A 27,158-nucleotide genomic window follows, 5' to 3' on the forward strand; every position below is an offset into this window, starting at 1 on the left:
CTCGTCAAATTCCGAGAGATGAGGGTGTCAAATTGGAAAAAGTGGTACGATCTATCGTGGAATGCCCCAACAGTTAAGTAACAATTAAGTAAAAATTTTACCGATTGTTTTGGCTTTCCGAACTAAGAAAGAAACTACAGCGCCCTTGAACAACAAATTGTTTCAATTGACTACTCTGATAATGCATAGCACCTCCTACTACTCTTTCCGTTATTTCTGTGAACCCGCCTCGTCTCGTCGGTTTACGTCCACGGAAGTCCACAGGAGCAGCGGCGGGACGGACGGCCGTCTTGGCCGTCAGCTACCGCTCATACCAGAACGGGACCGAGCCAAGATTACTTTACTACCTCAGAGCTGTACTGCAAGTGCAGGGACCGAGTTGACCGGGGTCGAGGGGAAAAACCAAAACAGAATAAGGATTAAATCGCGCAGAGGCACACACTGGCGGATATAGAAAGGCGCTATTGGACGCTGTAGGGGCATATCCCCACTTCACTTCAAATTCCAAAAACTCCTCTATCGCAAAGTGGACAGGGGACATCTAGGGAATGGTCAAGAGCCTTGCGCCTGTTAACATTTTAGTACGTTAGGCCCTATCAACACTCAGTAAACATTGAACAAGGATACAGATGGATACATACCTATATCCTGCGGATTCATATGCTATCTTTATCATGCCTCCATCCCCCATCTACGCAGTATTTTGGTGATAAAGCTAATCATCCCTAACCATACCTGACCACTACCTATGACTAACCAAGTTCAACCGGTTGACTTCTATCAACTAATTAGCAATCTTTAGAAACACTCAAGGCTTGTAATGTTGTGCGGCGATATTGCAGCCAATAGTCAAGCAATTGTTTGAAGTCAATGGATGCTTTTTTGTTCCCCCGAATATTGTGAGCTCGGGCCTTACTGAACTGCTCCATTTCCCCCTCAATGTAAACCACAGCCCATCGTCAGGACCAGGGTCTCCCGTGATATAACCCGTTTCTGTGTTCGTGGTCTAACCACACACGCAGAGACATATAGTGCCGCGGGCGGTATGGCGCCGGCATGGTGCACCGAGACAGGTCACCACGAACGGCCGGACGGTAATGCAACGGCAATGTGCACCACGGCTGTCCAGCCGTATAGAGAGACTGTATTGGATAGACTGGTTTACCACAGCCAATGGTATGCGAACGGCATGTTTGAAACGGCCGAGATGTGCAAACACAAAACTGTATTGAACAGATGAAACTATAAAACATCAATACAACGCTCCATGAGACATACCATTGCAATATGAGCGAGCCATTTATCGATAGGGTCCAGTAATATAATGAATAAAACTAATCACAAAATAACTCAATAACGTAGCGCAATGCCATCGAGTTGCGTGCGTGCGATTAAATCCAAAATTGATCAATTAGCGGCATGCACCAACGCCCCCAATCAACGATCACAGCCAACAGTGACTTTGTCATAATAAGTTGATCCAGAGGCAGTTACATGCATTATAAAATCACAATAAATTCGTAACAATCACCCCGCCAGCACAGCTGCGCACACATCAGCTGGTCACCGAACACCTCTCACTGTGTTTCCTCAGTAGATCAGGTCTCACAAATCCCTTACCACACCGCTCACACCTGTGTCGGTAGTCGTGTGTGTGCCGGGCGGTGACGTGTTTCCTCATGACCGACTGATCCGTGAACCGTGCCGGGCAGAAGGAGCACCCGTACGGCCGCTCCCCCGTGTGAGTCCGCATGTGTGTGGTAAGGTTCGCCTGGCTGACGAACCGGGCCGAGCACACCTGGCACCGGTGCGGCTTCACACCGTTGTGTGACTGCATATGTTTGGTGTAATTAGACAGGACGTTAAACACGGCGCCACACTGCTCACACTGACGCACCTTCTCCCCGGTGTGGATCCGTTTGTGGTTCGTTAGGTTAACGTTCTGTGTGAACGCCTTCCCACAGACGTCACACACGTACGGTCTCTGGCCGGTGTGTATACGGCGGTGGTCGGTCAGATGACCGCGCAGAGTAAACGCCCTGCCGCACTCATCACAGCGGTGGGGCCGCTCTCCCGTGTGGGTGAGGCGATGGTTATTGAAATGATGTATATCGTTCGTCGAGTACTCACACCACTCACACTTGTGCCGTCCGTTCCTGCCGATGTGATCGTGCCATGTCTTCACATGCCTGTCCACCAGCCGCTCCTGTCCCAGACAGGCGTAGTCGCAGTGGACGCAGCGGACCGTGGAGCCACCTGGCGAATGACACTGATTACCATATACCAACATACATGGATGTGCGTGCTATCAAAATGTGACTTTATGTGCAGTTTGTTGAAGCTGTGCGCTTGTCTGTCTACTTATCTATTAGATGAGACGGCCAGTAACATAGATGTCGCCCCAGCCAGTCTGCCTTTGGGGATGGCAGTCAACCAGTTATGCCTCGCAGAAATATAACGTTTTCCAAGTGTTTTACTGATTGGCCAACTACTGAGCATTTTGTAATATATCTATTCTATCGGAAATGCTATATTCGGTCGTTCACCTGACACGAAGGCTGCTGGCGGCGGGGCGGCGGCCGGAGCCTTCCTGAACGTCTGCACGTTGATGTTGAGCTCCCGGGCGTAGGCGTCTCCGTAGTAGACCAGCAGCTCGGAGCCCTTCACAATCGGCTTGTACGTTCTGTGGCGATAGCAAACGGTGAAACTATGAGTCAGAAAAATGACGCGCGAGCACTGAATTTTGAATCTTGTGCGCACTTACGCTAACTAACAATCACGTACCGAATGAAATCACCTGCCAAAAAGGGTCACAGTGCAATACAAATTGACACATCACGAATGACCACAATGGAAAGAGCAGTTATACAGCTCAGCTGTTATATTACCGAGTAATGTTCCAATAATTCAACAGTTGTTTCTGATTGCAAAGAACCAACACCCACTGACCAATGAGGCCGATAACTGTAGAGCTGAATGACGGCAGCCGTGAGAGGCAGCCAACAAGTTTCTATGGGGCAAGGTCTGCGCTAGACACGTTCACCGTATTTACCTGTAGTACATCTGGCCCTTGTACTGGAAGGCGATCAGGTTCTGCTCCTGCTCGAAGCGGGCACAGTTGACCAGCCGCAGCCAGTTGCTGGAGCTCGAGTCGCCGGCGTTCACGTAGTGGTGCACGCGGCGACACTTTTTGATCTGCGAAACCGTTGGTGTGCGTCAGTCATTGGCCGTTTAGCGTTTAATTGCGTATTTACAACACAAGAAGTTAACCCGGCCCCAGTAAACATGCCGACGTCGGCCCGACGTCGGCCGACGTCGGGGTGACGTCGGCAACTCGGCATCAGCATGCCGACGTCGGCCCGACGTCGGTCCAACCTCGGCACGACGTCGGCTGGATGTCGGATATGCCCGCATGTTCCGACGTCCAGCCGAGGTCCAGCCGACGTCGGGCCGACGTCGGACCGAGATCAATTGCTGAGGTCCAGCCGACGTCGGGCCGACGTCGGGGCGACGTCGGACCGACATCGGCCGCTGTTTTGACCGCTAAAATAATATAAGATACATGTTTCATGTTTCATAAAGAGCTTCTGTATTCAAAATATCCTCAGGAAACTCAAATCTTCCTCCACGCCGCAACCCCCTGATCCGGACTGGACGGGAAACTTTATCCCATTTGGGATTGCCCGTAAGCCGAGCTCGCCCGTAACCGGGTGCGGTGAGTGCTTGGGGGCTGCTCGGCCTATCCTTTGGTCAGGCTCAGCCCCGGCAACTCACCAGGGCCGGGCCCAGTTCATATAGAAAGGCTAGTCGGCAAGTGTCACTTTGCCAAAGTGCCACTTATCAAAGGGACACTTTGGGAAACGTTGGTGCAGGTGTGTAAGAGTGGCTATATGAATCCATTGTGGGGTCGCCCTTTCCAATAAGTGTCACATAACAGCAATGGGACCAGGGACTCTATATGAACTGGACCCAGGGTGCTCGCCAAGAAGACCAATGTCTCCATCCTATGATCCTTCCGGCTCTGAAATGGTCTTGTCAGACCGAAAGGGGATAAGCCAACAAAACAAACCAAACACGTCAGCTGGCTGCGTGGTGTAGTGGTTAGCGCACTATCCTCGCATACGAATGACAAGGGGTTCGAATCCCATCGCCGGCTAATGCTTTTGGCGTGTTGTCCCAGTAAACATGCCGACGTCGGCTACTGGGGGGCTCGAATCCCGCCGCCGGTTGATATTTTTGGCGCGTTGTCCCAATAAACATGCCGACGTCGGCCCCGTCGGTCCAACGACAAACGATCTCGTCAACCTCGGCAAACGATCTCGGCCCGACGTCGGCTCGACGTCGGCTGGACTTCGGCTGGACGTCGGAACATGCGGGCATATCCGACGTCCAGCCGATGTCGGGCCGAGGTTGAACCGACGCTGGGCCGACGTCGGGCCGAGCCTCGGCCCGACGTCGGGCCGACGTCGGCATGTTTACTGGGGCAGTTGCTGGGGTATTTCGCCACCCACCGTTTGCTGGGGGGGGGGGGGGGGGCGTTAAACGCCCCCAGCCCATAACTCGAGAACCAATAGGCGCAGCGAAACGCACGAGGCGGCAAACGAAAGAACGCGACGAGACGCTTCAGATGAGTACTTTAAAGTTGAATTTTGAGGTCACAGGTCAGGTCAAGGTCAGGTCAAACACCTGAAATCGGGCTTTCAGTAGCATGGACTTCAACTTCGCAATGGGCGCCTCTCGTCATAAACTCTGTTAAAACGGTGCACAATCCATCATATTATGCCTACGAGAGTGACAGCTCCATGTAGGGGTCAGTCAAGCATAGGTCAGGGTCAAGGTCAGGTCAACCGGGTAGGCACATATCCCCGAAAATCAAAACTGATATTCGCAGCCTGTGACACATGTTTTATGGGTAATTTGGGGCGTAGAACACGTTGGTCACATTCATTTTATCATACGAGTACGTGTTTGGCTCAAAAAGTTCAATTTAAGAAATGCATGTACCATGGTCGTGAAGTAGTCACGAGAAATTGCCAAGATTCAGTTCAAGATTTTGGAAAATGCGGAACAATAATCAATAATCGAAGATAGCCATTTGATTGGTCATGGTATTGGCAGTCTAATGGCGTTTACCGCATATCTGTATGTCTATTCTGTGATTTTATATGATTTTTTTAGCATGTGCCGTTTTTGGTTGAAAACTGAGAAATCATGACGTCACTAAAACCTCGATATCTCAAAAATTTTCCGACCGATTTTTTTTTTTGAAACTTCGTCACAATAACCTTCAATCAATTCCCTACAGGTACCCAAAATTTGTAGGCGCGCCGTTTTTATGCTATGGCCCGGCGAAAAAAGTGGGGGCGTTTAACGCCCCCCCCCCCCAGCAACTCGCGGGTTAAGAGTTACTAGTTATCGAGGGTGTCAGCATCACAGAGATGTCGAAGACTGTACTTCCTCATCCATGACAGCAATGTCAATCTGGCACCAGCTTTTCTAAGCTTTTCTAACATCAAATCAGTAACACGACGTGGGGATTTGATATTTCATTTCATTCTGTTCATAAACCACACTAAAGACTGAAACAGACTCTTTCCGCAGTCAGGAAATCGCATGCGGATGCGATTGATGCGGGAAGAACCAAGAACTATAATGTAGTTGAATAGGCTCTCGCATGCGATTTCTTGAATGCGGAAAGTCTGTTTCAGCCTTAACCGGCGCCCTGCTGGGGGGGGGGGGTGTTTGAACACCCCCCCCCTTGTGTTTTTTTGCAAATATCTCAAAAACGGCGGCGCGGAGCGCCGCCGTTTTGGGTACACCTTATCATACATCAATTCTACACATGTTGTGAAAATTTCAGACCAAGGTCATTCAAGGTCAGGTCACCAGGTCACTTGAAGTGACCTCACCTCATAAAAAGTTTCAATGTCTGTCATAGCTACACAGAGTGACCGATCGCTTTGAAACTTTCAGCGATTGCTAAGAGCAATAGGATGAGCAAAATGTATATCTCAGAATTTTGATATCGATGACCTAAGGTCAGGTCAATTTTGCGACCTCCCCATTATAAGTCAATGGGAGAAAATTGAAATGCGCCGCTTTTGGACGAAAGCCATTATAAACACTCCAAAACACCGAATTACAAGTGGTTTAGACACGCTGAACATGAAAATGGTGTCCGTGACCCTTGTTTATGCCCTGAGGTCATCTTAGGTCACGAATGGTATCTAAGTTTTTCGCAAATAACTTTTGATAGAGGCATGCTAGAGCGATGAAAACGCCTTAGATGTGTTCAGCTCGACGATACAAATCGACTGATATGCAACATGACCCTTTCCGGTCAGGTCATGACCTTGACCTGAGGTCAAATTTTCAAGTTGACCTTTCAAGGTCAAGTAATAGTTCATTCGATGCGTCTTGACGAGAGGAACACGATGCCGGTGAAAGTAAGCTCGTACAAGGCTTGGGTCAAAAGTTATTGCAGAAAAACTGTTTCCGAAAAAATCGGCTATTTTTGCAGTTTTTGCCCCCTGTAGGCAAAACCGTTGAAGTTAGGTCAAATCTGAGAGAATTACTCAGAAAGGGCGTTATTAGGGCTATCGAATGCGCTTTTCCGCAGCGCTGTAGCTCTATTGGTTCCCGAGTTATGCGTTGGCTTCTTGGAAATTGTCGACATTCGACCTGGAAATCGGCGAAATTTTGCCTTAAATGACCTCTGGTGACCTGACCTTTGACCTGACCAAAAAATTTACCGAAGTGATTTCGTCATTATTTTTGACGCTCTTTCGAACGCCGCCTTCCGCGTATCGCTACGTAGCCCAGGAGCCGAGTTACAAGGGGGGTGTTCAAACACCCCCCCCCCCCCCAGCAGGGCGTGGAAATCCAGGACCCCCAGCCGGGCGCGGTTAATGCAAATATCTGAGTTGGTTCAAAAATGCTTTTCTCTCAATTTCCCTGGCTGGTTCCGTTTTTGTTGTTTCCCAATAGGCTCGATCGAAATTTAGTTTCAAAAATACATCCCACGCAGACTCACCACAGACCCGCGGCTGGCTCTCACCTCCCAGCTGTAGCCCGAGTCGGTGGCCTGGCGTCGGTCGGCGGTGACGATACCCTCGTAGGGTCCGAACCTCAGCCGCGCCGGCAGGTCCTTCTCCGTCCAAATACCTGTGTGGACCGTGGGAATACAGGAGTAACATAGGTGAGCTGTCATAGACTAAACACAGCTGCAGCTCAGTCTGGTGAGGGCGGAATGGAAGCAGTCGGAACGCCATAAGGAATACAATATGACAGCAACAGGAATCCAATACGGTGGTACGGAATTGAGTGAGAAACTAAGGAAACTGCATGACAGCGACTTATTGACGCTCTATTAGAGCAATATCTATCAAAACAGCCATAAAATATCGCAAGGCATAAATCAGGGGATCGAAATGAGTAGGATAAATAATGAGGATTTTACCGGTGTTGGCTCCGGGAATTTTGGACCGGCCCGGGTTGAGGAACTCGGGACGGGTCTTGATGTCTCTCTCAGGATCGCCAGTGTCGAACGGGACCTGTGCAGTGTGCAAGCGTGTTGCGGTGATCACAATAAGTAGTTAACCGCTGAATTGCTCAATGATTGCGTAAAGAATGATACGGAACACTTTTCAATTGAAATAGTTTAGCGGCCATTGGAGCATGACAAAAAGAGTAACTACCACTCGAACCACTTTTTACGGCAAGATGAGAGAAAATAATGAACGGTAGCTCGAGCTGTAGCTTACTTAAAAACACATCGCATGATTTATGAAGTGATCGACCGGAGTTCAAAGCTACACAATTAATGCCAACAGACGTAACAAACGGAGCGAGAGCAATTAGCGGTCCCCTCCCGAGTTCCGTACCTTGTTGTCGGGTACGACCTCCAGCGGACCGTGCACAGGACAGTCGCCCTCCCACTCGCGGTCACACTCGTCACAGACTGGAACAACACGAAATAGAGGTTATCTCTACTTGTAAAAAGACTGAAGACTCGGAAAACAAGAACACGTATTGCGGCCGATATGACCGTATAATACACAGCAGAATGTGGAGGCTGACAGGTTTAGTGTAATTTGTTGATGAGACGGTAGCTGGTTCCTCACAGATGTAGTCGTCGTCGTCCAGGTCCTCCTCCTCCCGGTAGTTGACCGTGTTCCGGCGGCGTTTGAACACCTCCCGCTCGGGAGGCTCTGTGGAATTTGACATTACATCACGTCATGCCCGCACACTCAATATTGTAACATTCATGGCCACAACAGCACCAGCTGGAATAACATCCAATTGCTATCGCATAAAGTGAAGGACAAAGCTTTTGGTCTCACGATAAACGCCAAAACCGATAGTGACCGTAAATGGTGTCTTTTCTAGGACATGCTATTCATACCAGTGACAATGGTGATTACGATCATTACCTTCTCCCAAGTCCTTGAACTCGGCGATGATGTGGTTCCACAGCAGTTCAGCTTTCGTGTCCACAGCGTGCCGGGCCCTGAAAGTCGCGTCAAACCATATATAAAGTGGTATTGGAGGTTCACTTATTGGCGATAAAAGGCTCTTGAATCTTGCCTTGCAGAAGGTGTGCGGAAAGTAAACCGGCCGCCAAACAAACAGTAGATATCCGACCACAAACGATACGCTAAAATGCAAATCTTAAGTGCCAGTCGTTGTAATTACAGCAAAATATTGCTAGTTTTATAGGTATCGCTAGATATAGATAGGTATCTTGAAATTTTCACAATAGGTAACACTCGCTGTCGTCACTTACTTGAACTGATCCTCGAGCGTAAAGCCGATGAAATCGTACGGCGGCGACGGCGGCCGGTGCGGAGACTGGTCCGCCTCCTTTGCTGCCTCCTCTGTGGTGACCCGCCGCCGCTCCTCTGACTGGACGTGCTCACCGCACACGGCCGAGGAAGCAGCGGGCGCCGTCTGAAATATAGTGACAGGTGCTGATAAGATACTCCAAGAAAGCCAAGCGATGACCCTCCAGCCTCGGGTATATTATTGAACGGGAAATGACTCGATACCTAGCAAGTAGGAGCGTAAATTACTACACAATTAAATACTACCTAATAATTACTACCATGTCCCACAATTATCACAAGCGTGTAAAATGCTACTGTACCTCACTGGAGAGAAATGTTACATGTCCCGTGTTTTGCAGAGAAGACAGCCACCATCACCCCAACAGTTCCCCACCAACCTCAGCCGATGTCACCGTCGCCGTCCTCTTCGCCGGCGGCTGGAACCTGCTCTTGGCGGCGCCACGTCGCACGGTGGAACGCGACCGCCGCTGGGCCGGCCGGACGCATCGCGACGGGCTCCAGTCATCGTCGCCGTCATCGGCTGACTTCGCTGGTCGAGAACGCTTCGGTCGGGCCGGCCGGGGCGGCGGCGGCGGTGCGCGCATGAACGATGGCGGCTGGCCCGCGATGCCTGTGTGGGGACCGACACAAGCACTCAGCCGACAATGGAACACTTAACTGCTTCTCCTGGATTTCTGGCGGAGTCGTCAGCCATAAATGGAGGGCTGGGGCCGTGCTCTAACCAAATGACAGCAGTCTTCGTGTGTATAGGTATGGGGGGGGGGGAATTACAGGGCGCGGTAACACCTTTACGGCGTGGCGGACATAGTGCATACTGCATACCTTCCTTTCTCATAGCTACGACTGCCGCACCGTTCCAGTGGCAACGCCGATGAACAGTTTGGCTAATCGTACACAAAACGGGGCTTAATGGGCATCAGCTCCTAGGCACGCCTATCTTGGTGGTGTAACTATGCGTAGCCAAACGCCGAATCAGATCACCACGGTGGTCAAATACTAAATAGAGCCGGGAAATCAAACCAAATCCTGTTACCAGTGGCGCAGCCAGGATTTCGTTTCGGGGGGGTCATCGCCTTCAAAGCGGGCCCCCTAGTGTGCGGGCCCCCCACCCATTTTTTCAGAATCTCCATATTTCATACGCATTCTGCTGAGCGGGCCCCTTTAACTGCACGATAACCCTGAGCGACTTTGAATCAGAAAATTTGGATGCAACCATAGCTTGGTAATCACCCGGTGTTCCATTTTTGCGCAAATTGACCACGACAGAAATATGCTACTATGACGTATAAATTCGCATCTTTCGAGGCCGAGATGTGCCCCTTCCACAATATGCATAGCATATAGGCAATCGGAATTCGGAACTGTTGCCTGCTTCTGTCGGACAAGATTTAACCCTATTCCTGGCGGGGGGGGGGGCCTCAGGAGCCCCCCCCCCCTGAGGTTTTTTGGTTATATCTCCCAAACGCGTTGAGCTAGGAAGCTCAAACTTTCTGACTTTTCCTAAAAGGCTTCTACGCAACATGTCTGAAAATTTTGAGTTGATCTGACCTCAGGTCAGGTCACCAGAGGCGGTTTGGTGACGCTACCTCAGAAAAGTTTGCAATCACGCCAGAGCTAGAGTTTTTGACCGATCAATTTCTTCTCTTCAGGGTTTAGTTAGGGTACCAGTATGTGCAATTTGTATATCTCGGAATTTTGATATCGGTGACCTAAGGTCAGGTCAATTTCGCGACCTCCCCATTATAAGTCAATGGGGGAAAAATCAACTCCCTGTTTTTACCACTAAAACGGGTCGGAATGGCCCCATATACCATACATGACTTCATATACGATCAACCTTCACTACCTTGAGGTCTGTTTTGCTGTTGGGCAGCTGTGAGGTCATGTGACGTCATCAAAGGTCACCAAAGGTTTTTGGCCAATAACTCCGTACAGGAACAAGATACAGACGCGTGGATGGTATCATTGTGTTCAGCTCGTCAAGACGCATCGAATGATATACATGATGACCTCGAGGTCACGTGACCTGAGGTCAACCTTTGACCTTGACCTTTCGAGGTCAACATATATATTATTCGATGCGGATTGACGAGAGGATCACGATGATGCCCTTAGTTTGTTCCTATCTTGACTAATTCGAAAGTTATTCGAGAAAAACTCTCTCCATATCTAGTGCCGCCATTTTGACTTTTTCGACCCCTGTGACGTCATCTTTGACCTGACCTGAAAATGACCTTTGTAAAAATTGTAGATCTTGGCCGTGCGTATCCGATGCCGTTTACCGCTTGTCGCTATCTTACTTCGTTCTCGAGATCTCAGGGGGGGGGCCGAATCGGCCCCCCCCCCCCGCCAGTTTCTTGTCCCGGCGGAGCCCGCCAGGAATAGGGTTAAGTAGTCCGATGTGCCTGTCCTAAATCATCTATTAGCTGCTGTAGTAGATTGTGCCTTTATTCTTCTTCATTACGTGAGTTCGCTCATATAAGAAGTTTTAACCCTCGCCGGCACAGAGGAGGGGGAGGGGTTGATGCAACCCCTAAGGCTTTTTCACGAATAACTCGCGTAAAAAGCGGCTGATCGCGACGTAACTTTCAGTACCCTCGCGTTGATCAATTTTACACCTACCAAGGAAATTTAATGACTCTGACCCAAATGACCTATGACCTACTTTCCGAGACCATGTTTGGCCAGAATCGCGGTTCGGCGTATGCCGGCTCGCATTAGCCGCACGTTTGCAGTCCTTTCGTGGTTTCAAGCGTTCAAACATGTGCTTTGATGTTGCTCCCATGCATAAGGGTGATGTCAATGTCACCTGAAGGTCAGGTCAGGTCATTGACATCTGATGACCTCGCTACACTTTTTCAAGTTATGCATGTTTCTAAGCTAGTTTTTTGGAGCTGAGTTCGATTTTAGCAACCATTTGAACATTTAAGAAGTGGTTTTGGTGACTTCGTAACATGGTACTACGAATACCCGGCAGGACCCCTACTGGTTGACCTGACCCGACCTGAATGAACTTCAATATCAGGATATGGATTTTATTATAACCATCCGGAGTCACGGAGTTGGAGTTGGAGTCGGAGTCGGAGACGATTTTTGAAGCCGGAGTTGGAGTCGGAGTCGGAGTCACCCTAAAATCCATCGACTCCGTAGCCCTGGGCCAGACCGTTGCACCTAGTCCGCTGAAATTTGCGCAACTTATAGAACAAGGATGGGCAACGTGCCTGTGAGGGGTCTCAGTTCGATCGGGCTGCTGGTGGTGAGCACATGGCGCGTGCTCAAAAAGTGCGAATTCGCGTCATAGACTTTACATGTATAAATCGGCTTGCAAAATTGAGCGAAAATGGCTAAATTTGCCCGACACGAGTCCGGTCTCCGTGCAGTATCTCGGTAACCGTGGGTCCGATCGGCATGGGAAACACAGTATCGTGTATGAGAATCGAACGGGCTATCGAATGGTGAGCGGTGCAGGGATGGCACGCGCCACGTGCACCCATGAGGGCACTTATGCTTGAAAAATTGACGTTTCGGACGTATTTTGGACTTAATGCTATTTTCGGGTGACTGTCAGACGGAGCGGGTGCCGGGTTCAAACACCACCTGTTGGCAAGAGAAATGTACCGCCTCTCATGGATATTGCGAAAAGCTAATTGATCAAAAACAAGGTGGAACAAATCGCTGGAGAAAATGGTATTTGTTCATGACTTACTTAATTACACGGGTATTGCTGCACAACCTGGTACGTTTGACAATTGAAAATCGCATAGTTGGAAATAACATTCAACTTTGTCCAATATCCAATCATCGCTTTTGCATGACGAGCAAGTAGCAACAATATTCTTACAAATAGGTATAAATGTTTCAAACCTCTACATAGTAATTCATCAATGGCTTTCATTTTTGAATAACCTACGTCAACCTATGTTATAATACACTTGGCATGTTCTATGTAGTAGAACGCATGGTTATCAGATACGAGCACCTCGATGCGATGGATATTTTTTTCCCAAACCAAAATGCTTAGCTGTCAAAAAGCAATCGACCGAAATGGATACATAACCCACGGACACGACCAACCAAACGCCCACCATAAAAAATACCCCTTATTCGCGTTGCAGAGCAAGCGGGTCACCCTATGCGGGCCCCATTCACCCGGGGGCCCGGGCCCTATCCACACGGGGCCCCGAGCCCTATCCACACGGGGGCCCGTGCCCTATCCACACGGGGGCCCGGGTCACGTCCACCTGGGCTCCGGGCCCCGTCCACCCGGTGCTCCGGGGCCGGACCCATCCACCGGGGGCCCGGGCCCCGTCCACCCGGGGCCCCGAGTCCCATCCACCCAGGGGGCCCGGGCCTGTTCTCCCAAGGGCCCGGGCCCGTTCTCCCGAGGGCCGGGCCCCATCCTCCCAGGGGGCTCGGGCCCATTCTCCCGGGGGCCCGGGCCCCATCCACCCGGGGGGCCCGGACCCGTTCTCTCGGGGGCTCGGGGCCCGTTCTCCCGGGGACCCGGAGCCCCGGACCCATCTGGCGGGGGCCCGGGCCCGTTCTCCCGGGCCCCATCCACCCGGGGGCCCGGACCCGTTCTCCCGGGGGCCCCATCCACCCAGGGGGCCCAGACCCGTTCTCCCGGGGCCCGGGCCTCATCCACCCGCAGGGCCGGGCCCCATCCACCCAGGGGACCCAGACCCGTTCTCCCGGGGCCCGGGCCCCATCCACCCGGGGGCTCGGGCCCATCCACCCAGGGGGCCCGGGCCCGTTCTCCCGGGGGCCCCGGGCCCCATCCACCCGGGGGAGCCCAGGCCTGTTCTCCCGGGGGCTCGGGGCCCGTTCTCCCGGGCCCGGACCCCATCCACCGGGGGCCCGGGCCCTATCCACCCGGGGGCCCGGACACATCCACGGGAGGCCCGGGCCCATCCACCCGGGGCCCGGGCCCCGTCCACCTGGGGCCCTAGACCGACCCCTCACCCGTGGTGTCCCAGTAGGCATTTCTCGAAGCGGGCTCGTCCGATTAGATTAGGACCTCTCTCCCCCTCTCTCTCTCTCTCTCTCTCTCTCTCTCTCTCTCTCTCTCTCTCTCTCTCTCTCTCTCTCTCTCGAGCGGGCCCCTGACAGAAATTTCGGGGGGGTCAGCTGACCCTCTGACCCCCCCCTGGCTGCGCCACTGCCTGTTACACAGCCAGTCCCGGGCCGACACAACAGCAAACTCTCATGCCTGAGATATGCATAAAATAGACGATTATAATCTTACTCTCGCTTGCCTAGACGTTTTCACAGCCGCTGACGCATAGGCGGGCGATTGGCCGCCGGCACCTAAGCTCACTTAAAGCAATTTGACCCTTGTCCGATGGGTGGATGGGGGGGGGGGGGTCAAACGGACCCTCCCTCGGTTTTCGCGAATAACTCGCGTAAAGAACGGCCGATCGCGACACAACTTCTAGTACCCTCGCGCTAAACAATTTCACTCCTACCCTGAAAATTTCATGACCCTGACCCAAATGACCTGTGTCCGACGGTTTTTTTCTATTTGATTTTATCAGACTCATTTAGCAGTCTATTGGCTTTACGGTGGTTTAATCCTATTGACCCAATCGTTCAGGACATTTTAACTCGGGTAACTTCGGTGGAGCAGTCCGGAAAAACTATCCGTTTTTGCTGGATTCCCACTCATGTTGGAATCCAAGGCAATGAGCTTGCTGACGCCACCGCGAGACGCGCTGCCGCAGCGCCCTACACTCGGCGATTTTCTCTGCCTGCCCGGGATTACTATCCCGTCGTACGATCTTCCATACTCTCGCAGTGGCAGGCAGAGTGGGACTCGCGCGCGAGCCGTAAGCTGAGAGATATCAAGCCAACTCTCGAGCCTTGGTCGTCATGCATGCAAAGTAACAGACATAACGAAGTCGTCTTATGTAGGCTGCACATCGGCCATACGTATGCCACGCATGGTCATCTCCTCCGCGGAGAAGAGCAGCCCACCTGTCGCAGGTGTACCGTGCCTCTCACTGTCTCTTACGTGCTTTTATCTTGTCCTCTCGCTGAACCGAATCGAACACGCTACATCGGGCGCATCGCTCCGGGTATGTACCACTATCCGCCGCCTACTGGGTGACGAGTCACACTGGGTTTTATCCGGCAATATTGTTTCCTTTATCCATTCGATCAACGTCCATGTGATTTACTCGACCTGACCCCAATCCAACTAGTCCTCTATAGTCCTTACATCTAGTCAGTTGTCTTGGACGACACCTTTGCGCTGTTTTTTTCTTACGTTGCTGTTTTATATCGAGTCTTTTACTTTTTAGTGTTCGTATCTAGAAGGTTCTTTCATTTGACACACTTGTTTTATTAGTACGACGTTATGGGCGCAAAATGACATTAGAAGTCGGCGCGCCCTTAAGCCTCAATTAACAACAAAAAGACCCAAATGACCTGTGACCTACTTTTCGAGACCATGTTTGGCCGGAATCGCGATTCGGCGTATGTCGGGCCGACATACGTCGCATTAGCCGCGCGTTTGCAGTCTTTTCGTGGTTTCAAGCATTCAAACATGTGATATGATGCTGCTCCCATGCATTAGGGTGGGTGTCAACTGTCAAGGTCACCTGAAGGTCAGGTCAGGTCATTGACCTTTGATGACCAAGGTCCACTTTTTCGAGTTTTATATGTTTTTAGGCTGCGTTTGGGAGCTGAATTCGAATTCAACCATTTGAACCATATGAAGTACTTTGGTGTCTTCATAATATGTTACGAAGCTGTCAGATGCGGTTGACACCTACTACGAGACTCGGCAGGACCCCTCCTAGTTGAACTGACCTGACCCGACCTGGCCTAAATGCATGAAGACATTATCTGTGATCAAAACAAACATGACATTCGTGATAAGCACCCCGAAAAAACCCTTAGCAGCCACACTTAACGACGCTTTAACAGGTCCCGATCTTCCCTGCTGTTGGGTCACTTAGTTAATGTTCAATTCAAATGGTTGCTAAATTCAAATTCAGCTTCTAAAACTAGCTTAGAAACATGTCAAACTGGAAAAAAGAACCGAGGTAATCAAAGACCAGTGACCTGACCTGACCTTCAGGCGACCTTGACACCCACCCTAATGCATGTCACAGCATCATATCACATGTCTGAACGCTTGAAACTACGAAAAGACTGCAAACGCGCGGCTAATGCGAACCGACATCCACCGAATCGCGATTTCGGCCAAACACGGTCTCGAAAAATAGGTCATAGGTCAAAGGTCATTGGGGTGGTCAGCCGGGTCATGACATTTACAGAGTAAGTGCAAAATTGATTGACGCGAGGGTATTGAAAGTTTCATCGCGATCGGCCGCTTTTTACATGAGTTATCCGCGCAAACCAGAGGGGGGGGAGAGTACGTTCGACCTCCCCCCCTATATACGGGCGAGGATAAACTTGGGTTCTCCAAATAGCCGTTCCGTATGGATGGATTACACTTTAAAGCAGCTCCATCCTCCCGCTAGAGATACAAACTACCGAATAATGCACGTTTAATTCATACCATAATTTAATTCATGCTGAATACCGGTAACATGTAAACAGCTTGCTTAAAGGTAGACTGTCACCTTTTTTTCACTTACCGGTTTTCGTAAGAGGTGCCCGCCCTCACCACAGATGTCCAGTCCATTTTCCGTTATCCTCACCCTGTAACGCGCAATCGCCTCCCAAAGTTCCATTTGATGCCATCTTTTTCGCCGGTGAAAATGCTCATCACTACGATAGCATGTATGACACTTTTCATTACATTTTGGCATCATAGAGATTCATTGTTATTTTTCTTGAATGTTGTGACAAATTTCGTAATACCAATATTAATTTCAACAGCAAAGACGTACATTTAGCAAATTAATGTTGAAGGTTTCCTAGTATACTAGCATGAAGAAAGGCCGATCTCTTAGCATTGTGAAGGATTTCAGGGAAAGGAAAAACTTTGTCGAATTTAATTAAGAGCATTTTATACAAATTTTAAGGAAGAACTCGTCAAAAGGGTTTTATTTATCTTTTCTTATTCACACATATTCAATTCAAAGGCGATAAATTGTTAATTAGCAAATTTGTGGTAGAAGACAATGCTTTTTTTTACTTGAAGGGAAGTGGTAAAGGGAAGACCTGAGGTCCGATCTCTTCAACACTAGTGAAGGGAGCAGACCCTATGACAAAGGTAAGTGGTAAAGGATTTTTGGTTTGCTACCATGTTCTGCATGTTTCCACCTCTGTTTCAAACACGACGCGATAAAATTGAAGACTTTTTCGGGGCACGTGTCAAATGTATTGCTAATTCATAGGCGATGCTGAAAGTGGTTTCATCCTCATTTCTACGGTCTCTGTGCGCTAATATTTAATGGTTTTCATCGTGGTAAGTTGATATACAACGGTGCCGGAATCTCTCAAGTAACAAGTAACGGGTGTGCACTTAGTTTTGGAAAAAGATCGATTATCTCTTTTTTGAACTTGAAGTTATAAATACAAATGCTGGCATAGTGAATACCTAATCATGCAATTGAGGATGAGCATGCCAAAATTCAAATTTATACAATTGACTTGGGGAAACTACCCATGCTGGAAACTGCCAGTCTGCAAGGTATGGCAATTTCGACAAGATCTGGTCGGTGCGGGCTTGTTCAGCTGTTGCGGCGTGGTGCGGATTTCGCTTGGTGTGCAGATTTAGTGGATCACAGTGCAGATTTGGCTTGGCGATGGACTTGACGGACAAGACGATATTGATGAGGCAAATCGAAAAACATTGCTGGAGCTTTTATGTGTAATTCAGTGTCCCCTGGGTTTAAATGAGTGTGCAACTGCTGGTCATTTTTGGGTTCTGTGCGGATCTTTTACCCTCAGCCCACATTGGGGTGGATTTTCCGGTTTTGAAGGGTTGGTGCGGATTGTGAACTTGGGCTAGTGCCCTTCGTCGACATGCGAGCGATACTTTGCAGCATGGCTGCGCACGGCTGCAAAGTATGGCTTCAGCTTCAGCAATGTTTTTCAATTTTCCTCATATATCTTGTCTGGTCTGTCATGTCCATCAACAAGCAAATCTGCAATGTGCTACACCAGTGTCCCAAAATTAGGGATATTTTGGCTTGGGTGTTCGAGGGTAAAATTCCTCACTACAAAGAGGACTGAAAGTGGAAAATTGCCAGTCAGAAAGATACAAAGAAGAATGAAAACATGATCACCATTTTCTATGTGAATGTTACAGGATGTGGGAGCTGCGATGATTTAATGGAATTTGAATGTAGGTACAAGCCAGCCAGCAAATGTACATGCGGATGATCTTAGTTGTTAAAGTTGGGAGGGCAACTTGTCCTGGAAAATTAAAGGTGAGAGTGGACCAAGTGGACTATTCAATTTCACAAGGATTTCACTTTCCACCCAAATCTTGGGACACTGGGCTACACTAGATCTGCACCCTACCAGCCAAATCTGCACCACGCCGCATCAGATCAGCACCAGCTGAACAAGCCTGCACCGACAAGCTTTTGTCAAAATTGCAATGCTTTGCAGACTGGGAAACTACTAGGCGCAAATCCAAATATTGATCGACCAATAAACAGTTGAAGTGAGCAGGGCTATGACCAAACTAGGAATAAATAATTTAAATATGAATGCTTATAATTATAAATAGTTATAAAAAATTAGTATTTGTCAATCACCATTCAGCGACCGTTGACCTGACTCAGTCTGAAAAACGTGGCAGCCACGTTTTTCAGACATGCTGAAAGCTGTCATGCTGCACCTCTTAATATTAATTGTATAACAACTTTAAATGACAAATACAGCTTTTCTTTTACAGCAGCAACATGGTAAACCATTGTTGTGTCAAGACATGCAAGCAACACTTTGATTACAAGCCCCAACATAAGCAGGGTGCAAAATGGAAACTACACAGGTATGTGATCTCGCCACCGTCATTGCAGTATTTGAAATGCAGTATCATGAGGGTTATATTTTACCAGATAAACGCCTTTTGGGCGAAGACCGAACGAGCGAGAGAACTGTAGCTTTTCTTGACAAGGGGTCCTCTGACTTCGGGAATTTTTCAGCTATCGACACAAAATTGGCACACTGCTAGAACTAGACACACTCTACAGTATGTTATGAAAATGAATGAACCGGGGTGCTTGGGACATTCACTTTGCACGTGCAATGAATTCATATCCTATACTGTAGGTTGATTTCCATATCAATTTCACGTGCTTTCAATAATTCTTTAGACGTTTCAGTTCGTTACAGTCTCAAAAGGTCTCGGTTATCTCTCAGTCTACCCCCAAGACCTAACTTATTGTTTTTTCCCTGGCCCGGCATGCTCTCGGCACCATCCCTCCAATTCTGGCCCAAGGCAACGCACGAGCGCTGCCTGCATCTAGTATTGAAAAGACTTCGCTTCGCTTGCTTGCTCGTAACAACCTATGTAGGCTGTCGCCATTTATTGTGGCACAAATGTAAATGCACAGAGAAACCACCTGCTTTATTACCAAGAATTTGAGAAATCAAGCGATTACACCCCAAATCGCTTCCTCCAGCCGGAGGCTGTACCCTCGAAGGTAAGCGCGCTCCGTGGCCGAGAGAATTCCAGCGGTAGTGTTAGACGCGAAAGCAGCTGGTGCGGACGGCCATATTTTGCTCGAACGCGTAATCGCGTGCCGGTGGGGTGGTTCTATTATTTGTCTGAGTGAGAGGCGGCTTACCCATGGGGCGGTATATGGTGCAGAGCTGGGCGCCACTGACAAAGAGAAGGACGCTTATAATGTGACACAATGTGTTCTAATGTTATAATATCTTTTTTCGGCATGGGCCAAGTGCATGTGACCTTGGGGTGGTGCGTCAGTCAATAGTATGGAGATGAGTGCCTGTGGGCTGTGACGTTATGACGTTGTGCGTTGTTTTGTAATTGTGCCGTCTTTTGATGGGGCGAAGGCTTGCAAATCCGCCCCATTGGAACAAAAAGACATTATTGGCACGCCCCCCCCCCCCCCCCCAGCAGGGCACGGGTAAACACTCTGGTAGTTCACCAACCTCTCTCTGCACTGTGATTTCAGAACCTTGGTACGTCACCTGCGACGGCGACGTCACCTGCGAGTTCCGCGGAACCCCTGACGCCGTCACCAGCTGGACCATCCGCGGCACTGGACCATCCAGCGACGGCCGTGACGCCGTCACCAGCTGGACCATCCGTGGCACTGGACCATCCAGCGAAGGCCGTGACGCCGTCACCAGCTGGACCATCCGCGGCACTGGACCATCCAGCGACGGCCGTGACGCTGTCACCAGCTGGACCATCCGCGGCCCTGGACCATCCAGCGACGGCCGTGACGCCGTCACCAGCTGGACCATCCGCGGCCCTGGGCCATCCAGCGACGGCCGTGACGCCGTCACCAGCTGGACCATCCGCGGCACTGGACCATCCAGCGACGGCCGTGACGCCGTCACCAGCTGGACCATCCGCGGCACTGGACCATCCAGCGACGGCCGTGACGCCGTCACCAGCTGGACCATCCGCGGCCCTGGACCATCCAGCGACGGCCGTGACGCCGTCACCAGCTGGACCATTCGCGGCACTGGACCATCCAGCGACGGCCGTGGCGTCGACTCTGCCAGTGCCGGAGACGACGGCGACGTCACCTGCGAGTTCCGCGGAACCCCTGACGCCGTCACCAGCTGGACCATCCGCGGCCCTGGACCATCCAGCGACGGCCGTGACGCCGTCACCAGCTGGACCATCCGCGGCACTGGACCATCCAGCGACGGCCGTGGCGTCGACTCTGCCGGTGCCGGAGAGGTCGGCGACGTCACCTGCGCCGCTGGTGTCAACACCGCATGGACACCAGCTGCGAGCTGGTAAACGGCGGTGGAGTGGAAGCAGGTGAGAACTGGCAACCTATTTATGACAAACTTTTCTTTTTTGCTTGAGGGGTGATTCTGGTGTCTTTCTGCTAGAATTATTCAAATTGGGCTTTATCTATTATTTTGACCATGGACGTGCCTCAAGCATACTGCAGCAAAATTTTTACATTTATACCCCCCAAAACCCCCCTAAATATTGACCTAGAGCAACCAAATTTGCGCAGGGGCGAGAACTCCAGGGGGCCCACCTACCTACCAAATTTGGTGTTTCTAGGTGCCATAGGAGCCAATCGCGAGGGGGGTCGCATCACCCCCCCCCCTGCCAGGCCGTGTTATGAAAAATGTCCTGCCAGGGCGAGGGTTAATGTAGGAGCTATGCACACATAAAGCATGTGTTGTTTACAGCATGGTACTTCGGCTGCAGGCTTGAAATGGAACAGACTTTAGTCTTATCTGCATGTGGTAGCTCGAGCAGAGGTATTACATCTGCTTACGTGTCCCGTAGCAGCATTTTACACCTTGTCCTGCTCTCCCACAGAGCGCGCAAGCCACCAGCCAGCTGACTCAGAGCCCAGGGGGCGTTCGCCACCAACATCCGCACGGCGCAGCTGCAGAGGTGATTTCTGCCATGGAGCAGCATCCGCGGCTCCATGACATCATCCTTCCATCATTCTCCATCATCATTTCCGGAGCTCACCCGACGGCGGAGCTGGCCTTTTGGTGTTTTGTATGATGGTAAAACGTGCTTATACCTTTTCTCTGTTACCAATGGGCCCTATTAGGTACTGCATCTCCTGCATTATTAGGTAGAGATGCAGTACCATTATTAGGTACTGCATTATTAGGTACTGAAGGAGATGCAGTACCTAACAGATGCTTTCAGTGAACTTGTAGAGTCGAGATTTAACGTCAGGTGTTTGGCGTATTTAGATGATTTTCTTTTCATGTCCAAGGACGCTGAATGGTATCGCTGCGTTTCTGACTAGTGTTGGGTTGTGTATTAATTTCAATAAATGAGTTCTCGTTCCGTTGCATGTTTTTACGTTTCTTGGTGTGTCGATTGACTTTGGGCGTGATTCTGCGCGTGTTCAGGATAATGCCTTGTCTTGTCACTATTGCGGGATGGCCGTGGTCCAAGCACAGTCGCTGTGACAGACGGTTCGATGTGTCGACCAATCATGTTGCTTCGTTTTTGGCGCCTTGTGTGTTGTCCGGTCTGTCAAGACTCAGCTGGCTCAGTCTCGACTCTGGCTCTGGCTGGCTCAGTCTCAGTCTCATCAGAGAGCGAAAGGAGCTGCGCGCGCGGCTGCAGCAATTCATCGGCGGCGGCGCTGTGAACGCTGTGTCGGCGGCGCGCGAACAGGAGAGCTGATCGCGCTAAACGAGGACCGCCAGCAGCTTGTCCATCTGCAGCAGCTGGTGTTGCAGCTGATGGGCGGCCAGCAGCTGGCGGCGGTCGCTACCCCCCCCCCCGCCGGTCCTGTGTGCGGGGACCGCCGCGCCCGGCAGTGATGGAGGGTACTATGGCGGTGTTACATTCCTAACTGTTGTCACATATCAACTGAGAACCGTCCGGCCGGAGGCAGTTAACGCCGGCCGGCACCTACTCACCGTGGCCGTATTTTTTATATGGAGAGAGGAGAGAGGAGAGAGAGGACATCAGGTTGTCAGAGAAATAAAGTGTATATTTATTATTTGAATCGAGCGAGTCGCGTGTTCCACGAGCGGGACTTGGAGCAAAAAGCTGGCATTGAGATACAACGAACAGAACGTGGCGTCGAGCAGGAACGCCCCCGGCTATGTACACGGTGCTGCTGGGCGCGCGACCAACAAAACACGAGAATGCATCAACATCAAAGACACACGGTACATCAAAGCCCTCCGCGCCATCGCTGGGTCCGTCGGCACCGCTAGCGCTTCTACAAAACAAGCACGCACATAGAGACGCCATTTCCAAACGCACGCATACACAGAACAAAAACGCACATGCACGTCCATTCGTTTCGCTCAGTCACCCATGAACGGCTTGGGTTTCCGGACGGTCACCAGCCGGCGGGGCCGCGCCGCGGCAATAGGCGTGAGTCTCCTCGTTGAGCTTGCTGAGCGCGCTGCCACCGGAGGCGGACGGGGCGCCGCCGGCCGCGCCGTCCTTCGCGTCGCTCACCTCCACCTCGACCCCACTGTCGGAGTCCTCGGCGGCGGCGCGCCGGCGCAGCTGCTCGCAGATCTCCTCTGTGACGAAGGTGGCGCACTTGGGGTCGCGCATCAGCGGCGTGAACTCGAGCTCTGGCCGGCCCTGGTGCAGGCTCCGTCAGCGGCCGCGGCTGCACCACGGCAGCGCGCGATGCTCGCACAGCTCGCACTCACGCTCCACAGGAGCCGGCGCCGACTCCGGTCGCCGCCGCTTCACCGGCGTCGAGCTGGCCTGAGACGAGCCCTTTGCCGCACCGCCCGAGCCCGTGTGAGGGATGATTGTGAATTGTGATCTCGTTGTTGATTTTGATGGGCTGTCCGGTGGCGGCCGCCGCCGCAGCTGCCTTCCTACGGCCAAACGACTCCATAATCTTCTTGGCGACGACAGAGTGAGGGCTGTAGACGTCATTCTCGAACTGTTTGTATACATATGCGAATGTGGCCGTACAGACGGTGCACTTGTAGGGAAAGGTGCACCGGGTTCAGCATCACAAGGTGGTCCTTAAAGACGTGGTGCAGGAGCTTCCACTGGTACACCTGGCGCACACAGAGAAAACACGTCACCGGTAAATCCCAGTTTGAAGTGAAGGAAGATGTGCATGAAATCCTAGGACCAGACAACTCGCAGGGGGGAAGTCCACAAATGACGCAACATCACTAGGTACAACCTCGTATCGCACAGCAATGTAAAATCTTAATGGTACCTAATGGTCTCCCTAATAACCAGTGTACGTGTATCTCCAACCCGAGCCGCCTCCCACGATAAGATCAAGACTTGTGTCAAGACATGTGTCCTAAGTATTAAGTAATAAGTTCACCTGTATCAAGTTCACCTAGCACCACTTTTCTGAAAGAAAAGTGGTTCATGTTTTAGTGCCATCTTTCATTATTGAAAGACAATGATGTTGAATGTGTTTTCTGATGAACCACAAAGTGAAAATCAGTGATTTATGGGTGCATTGTATTTAAGAATTCCTTTTGAATTATCATGAGCAGAGTTGAATACCTCCTTTTGCACTCTTTAGAAAATGAAGAGACTCAAAAATTAAAACATGATTAGAAAGAACACATCCTTAGAAATGTTTTGTGTACTAACCATATTTTTTTCACAAAACATTTATAACTTCCACCAAACCACACAATGAGTCAGGTGAGATTATCTTACATTAGGTAAGGTTAGGTAAGGTTAGATTAGGTTGTATTATTTCTGCTTGTAGTGTACCTGACTTTTCAAGGTAGGTACATGATAATTTTAATTGCAATAATCACCTTAAAATATATATTGGCTAGCAACCTAGATAAAGGCTAGGCCACACATGGCAATTAAATAAATATTAACAATTGTTTCATACTTTCACATCGCATCGTAAGAAACATTCAGTTATTTACCTTTGGGGCTCGGGCTGGGCGGTGGGTGAAAAGTTGAGAATTCTTCTTGCCCCTCGACCACCTCCTCTCCTCACCCGTCCTCGTCCTCTCCCTCGCTCACCAGGCATCTTCACCTGGAAGGTAGGCATACAGAAATGGGCCAGTCTGCAAAACGTGGCAGGTCTTGACAATATGTTGTCAGGGCACACACCACAGGTTGTGGCAGGGCAGGTTTGAGGAATTTTGGGGCAGAAGCAAGGAAATCTGGGGCAGAAGTTGAAAGCTTGTCACAGCATTGATTCATTTCGCTTCTCATACTTATTAAATGATGCACTTCATCATTATATCATTTTCATCATATTCATGAGGGGCCCTCATGAAAGGAATTGGGTTGCCCAGGTCTCGGCATTCCGCTTGGGGCAATGTTTTGACTGTCCCAAACATCTTGTCACGGATTGAGCTCCCTGCCACACTTTGAAGACTGGGAAATTGGTGCTGGAATGGAAACACTATCAGATTCATGACAATTTTTCCAAAACCATAGGTATTTGTTATTCAAATAGCACTTGTCTCAACTTAGTCTATCACTATTCATATAAACCTGGAAATAGTCTAGCTTTTAATATCACATGCCAAAATACATGTATATATATACCTATCAGATGAATCAGAATTGGAATATTTTAAGATATAGATAACATAACTCATTAAAACAGGCAATTCCAAAAGCGTAAACACGACATACATAACCAAAGCAAGGATCATTGTATATTTCAATTGTAACATGCGCGCCGTTTATGGCGACAAAACCCGCTTCCATATCTTATGACCTTGAAGTCTAGTGATGTGTCAACATTGCCGCTAGACATTATCCGATTGATAATTTATGATAATCGATAATTTTTTTACGCGATTCACGTGATGATAGCTTGCCAGGTGAATTCTAAAATTTCGTTTTATCCAGGGAAAAAATCATGGGCCGATCTGAGAAAACTTTTTGAAGGTGGCAGTCTTCCTTTAATCCGTAATCCTAGCACACCTTTTCCGTGGATTAACCCTCGCCCGTGTTGGTGTTTTTCCAGCCGTGAACGTATAAGGGGGGGGGGGCGTTGGACCCTCCTTGCCGTTTCGCCCCTGATCGAGCTAGAGCTTCGCGGTAAAAACGAGCGTGTTGCCCATGACGAGAAGCCGATGATACCCAATTTTAAGGTCCTAGGTCATTGTTTGACCTTCCAGGTCAGGTCAATGACCCAAAAGTCGGGAAAATCGGGACCTGTTAGAACGCCGTAGTGTGGCTGCTATGGGGTTTTTCGGGGCGCTGATCACGAATATCATGTTAGTTTTGATCACATGCATTTAGGCCAGGTCGGGTCAGGTCAGGTAAGGTCAGCCAGTAGGGGTCCTGCCGGGTAGTCACAGGTCAAGTGTCATTTGGGTCAGGGTCATGAAATTTTAGGGTAGGTGTAAAATTGATTAACGCCAGGGTACTGAATGTTTCGTCACGGTCAGCCGCTTTTTACGCGAGTTATTTGCGAAAAACCGAGAGGGGGGTCCGTTCGAACCCCTCCCTATTATACTGATACGGGCGAGGGAGGGTTAACGACACCTCTATACTGATACCTTTCAAGATTCCTCGTTGATGGAGCCAGGGGTAGCCAGTAACAGTTGGTAGCATTAGGCCAAATGGGCGCTCAAAAACTACTACCCCATAGGGTTTCCATGTTAAATCGACCTTTTACAAGCGAGCCTCACACGTAAGCTGAAAGATAAAGTGCCAATATTATTGTGGGGAAAGGTAGCCTCAAGCTTCCTCTACAACCTTTTTATCTAGCGTTTTTTGATGCAGAGGCCATAACAGGTCCAAAAAGCATTGGGCGCTGCCCGAGGTACCAAAAGCCTCTCCATGAAAGCACAATTTCCTGCGCATGCGCACATTGCCTCAACCCTGTACTGGCGTACATTAGTGATACTGCTCACGGACTTCGTCAGCCAATCAGCGTCGCCGATCACATTAATAGATGTCGCTAGCATCACGCAAATCCTGCTTGCGAACACATTTAAAGAATGAAACAGCTGCGCCATTTCCGCCTTCCGTTGATTCCTTCCATCTTAGTATCAACTATACGCTTTTCAACTAACTTTAGACTAAGTTTTAAACTATGGTCAGTATGCTATTTCTGGTACATATAATTTAAAAATAACTGCTTTATGAATTTGGCTTTACTCGTCAGAATAGAATACTTTATTTTTTCCATATTCAAAAAATATATCACCTACCATGTAACTCATCCAGGTAAAATGGGCGCTTTCCGCGTCGTTGGTGTACCCGTTGTTCTATATACCCTGGATGGAGCTACACAGCACACATTACCCGGCCAGAAACTGACGGGGTGTTTGCCATTGGTTTTGTTTTGTAGGGTTAAATCTTTCGGTTCGACGAGACATTCAGCATACGTATACTGCGCGTATACAGCAATACGGAGCCTTCATTAAACATATAAAAACGTAAAAAATGGGTAGCTCTGACTCACCGAGTTCAGATAACTTGTCATAGTTGGACTTCATGTTACAATAAACTTGCTTCTCGAGATCACTTAGGGCTTCCCAGGCGTCCTCGGCAAAAAACTGTCGTATGTGTCTAAACTTCCCATCTTCGACTTCCATCTTACGATATAATCAACGGTCGCAGCAGCCAGCAAGGGCGAAAACAACACAATCGCGATATTATAGGAGCTTAAATATCAATATGTTGCTTTCCAATATATATCCAAGCGATCTAATTTAATTATATCCTTTGTTTCAAAACCCTCTTCTTGGCCCTTGGCTTCCTGCCCAAAGCGGCCAAAGCCATATATTTCCTGCCACTTCCTGCTTCTTGTT

The 27,158-nt window shown here is 49.8% G+C and overlaps 1 protein-coding gene and 2 long non-coding RNA genes across 5 annotated transcripts; 1 reads left to right on the forward strand and 2 right to left on the reverse strand.

Annotated features, from left to right (window-relative positions):
• Positions 1–1,215: 1,215 nt before the first annotated feature.
• Positions 1,216–27,154, reverse strand: LOC122372103 (histone-lysine N-methyltransferase PRDM9-like). Its single transcript, XM_043348976.1, has 11 exons — positions 26,810–27,154; positions 9,224–9,456; positions 8,786–8,949; positions 8,433–8,509; positions 8,124–8,210; positions 7,884–7,960; positions 7,460–7,553; positions 7,058–7,164; positions 3,053–3,195; positions 2,547–2,683; positions 1,216–2,256 (listed from the first exon to the last, which is right to left on the reverse strand). The coding sequence occupies exons 1-11, from the start codon at positions 26,940–26,942 to the stop codon at positions 1,556–1,558; spliced, it is 1,953 nt and encodes a 650-aa protein (XP_043204911.1). The 5' UTR covers positions 26,943–27,154; the 3' UTR covers positions 1,216–1,555.
• On the forward strand, positions 16,938–21,748 carry LOC122372105. The gene is made up of 4 exons (XR_006254820.1): positions 16,938–17,226; positions 18,667–18,762; positions 19,913–20,736; positions 21,256–21,748. It is a non-coding gene; the product is annotated as an uncharacterized LOC122372105 (long non-coding RNA).
• On the reverse strand, positions 22,382–25,031 carry LOC122372104. Of its 3 annotated transcripts, none has more exons than XR_006254818.1 (3): positions 24,934–25,031; positions 24,300–24,412; positions 22,382–23,447 (listed from the first exon to the last, which is right to left on the reverse strand). It is a non-coding gene; the product is annotated as an uncharacterized LOC122372104 (long non-coding RNA). The 3 variants fall into 3 exon arrangements; XR_006254819.1 differs by having other exon boundaries at positions 24,597–25,017; XR_006254817.1 differs by having other exon boundaries at positions 24,300–25,017.
• Positions 27,155–27,158: the final 4 nt, after the last annotated feature.

Source organism: Amphibalanus amphitrite, unplaced genomic scaffold (genome assembly GCF_019059575.1).
Source record: "Amphibalanus amphitrite isolate SeventyFive unplaced genomic scaffold, NRLGWU_Aamphi_draft 001317F_arrow, whole genome shotgun sequence".
Taxonomy (NCBI): Eukaryota; Metazoa; Arthropoda; class Thecostraca; order Balanomorpha; family Balanidae; genus Amphibalanus; species Amphibalanus amphitrite.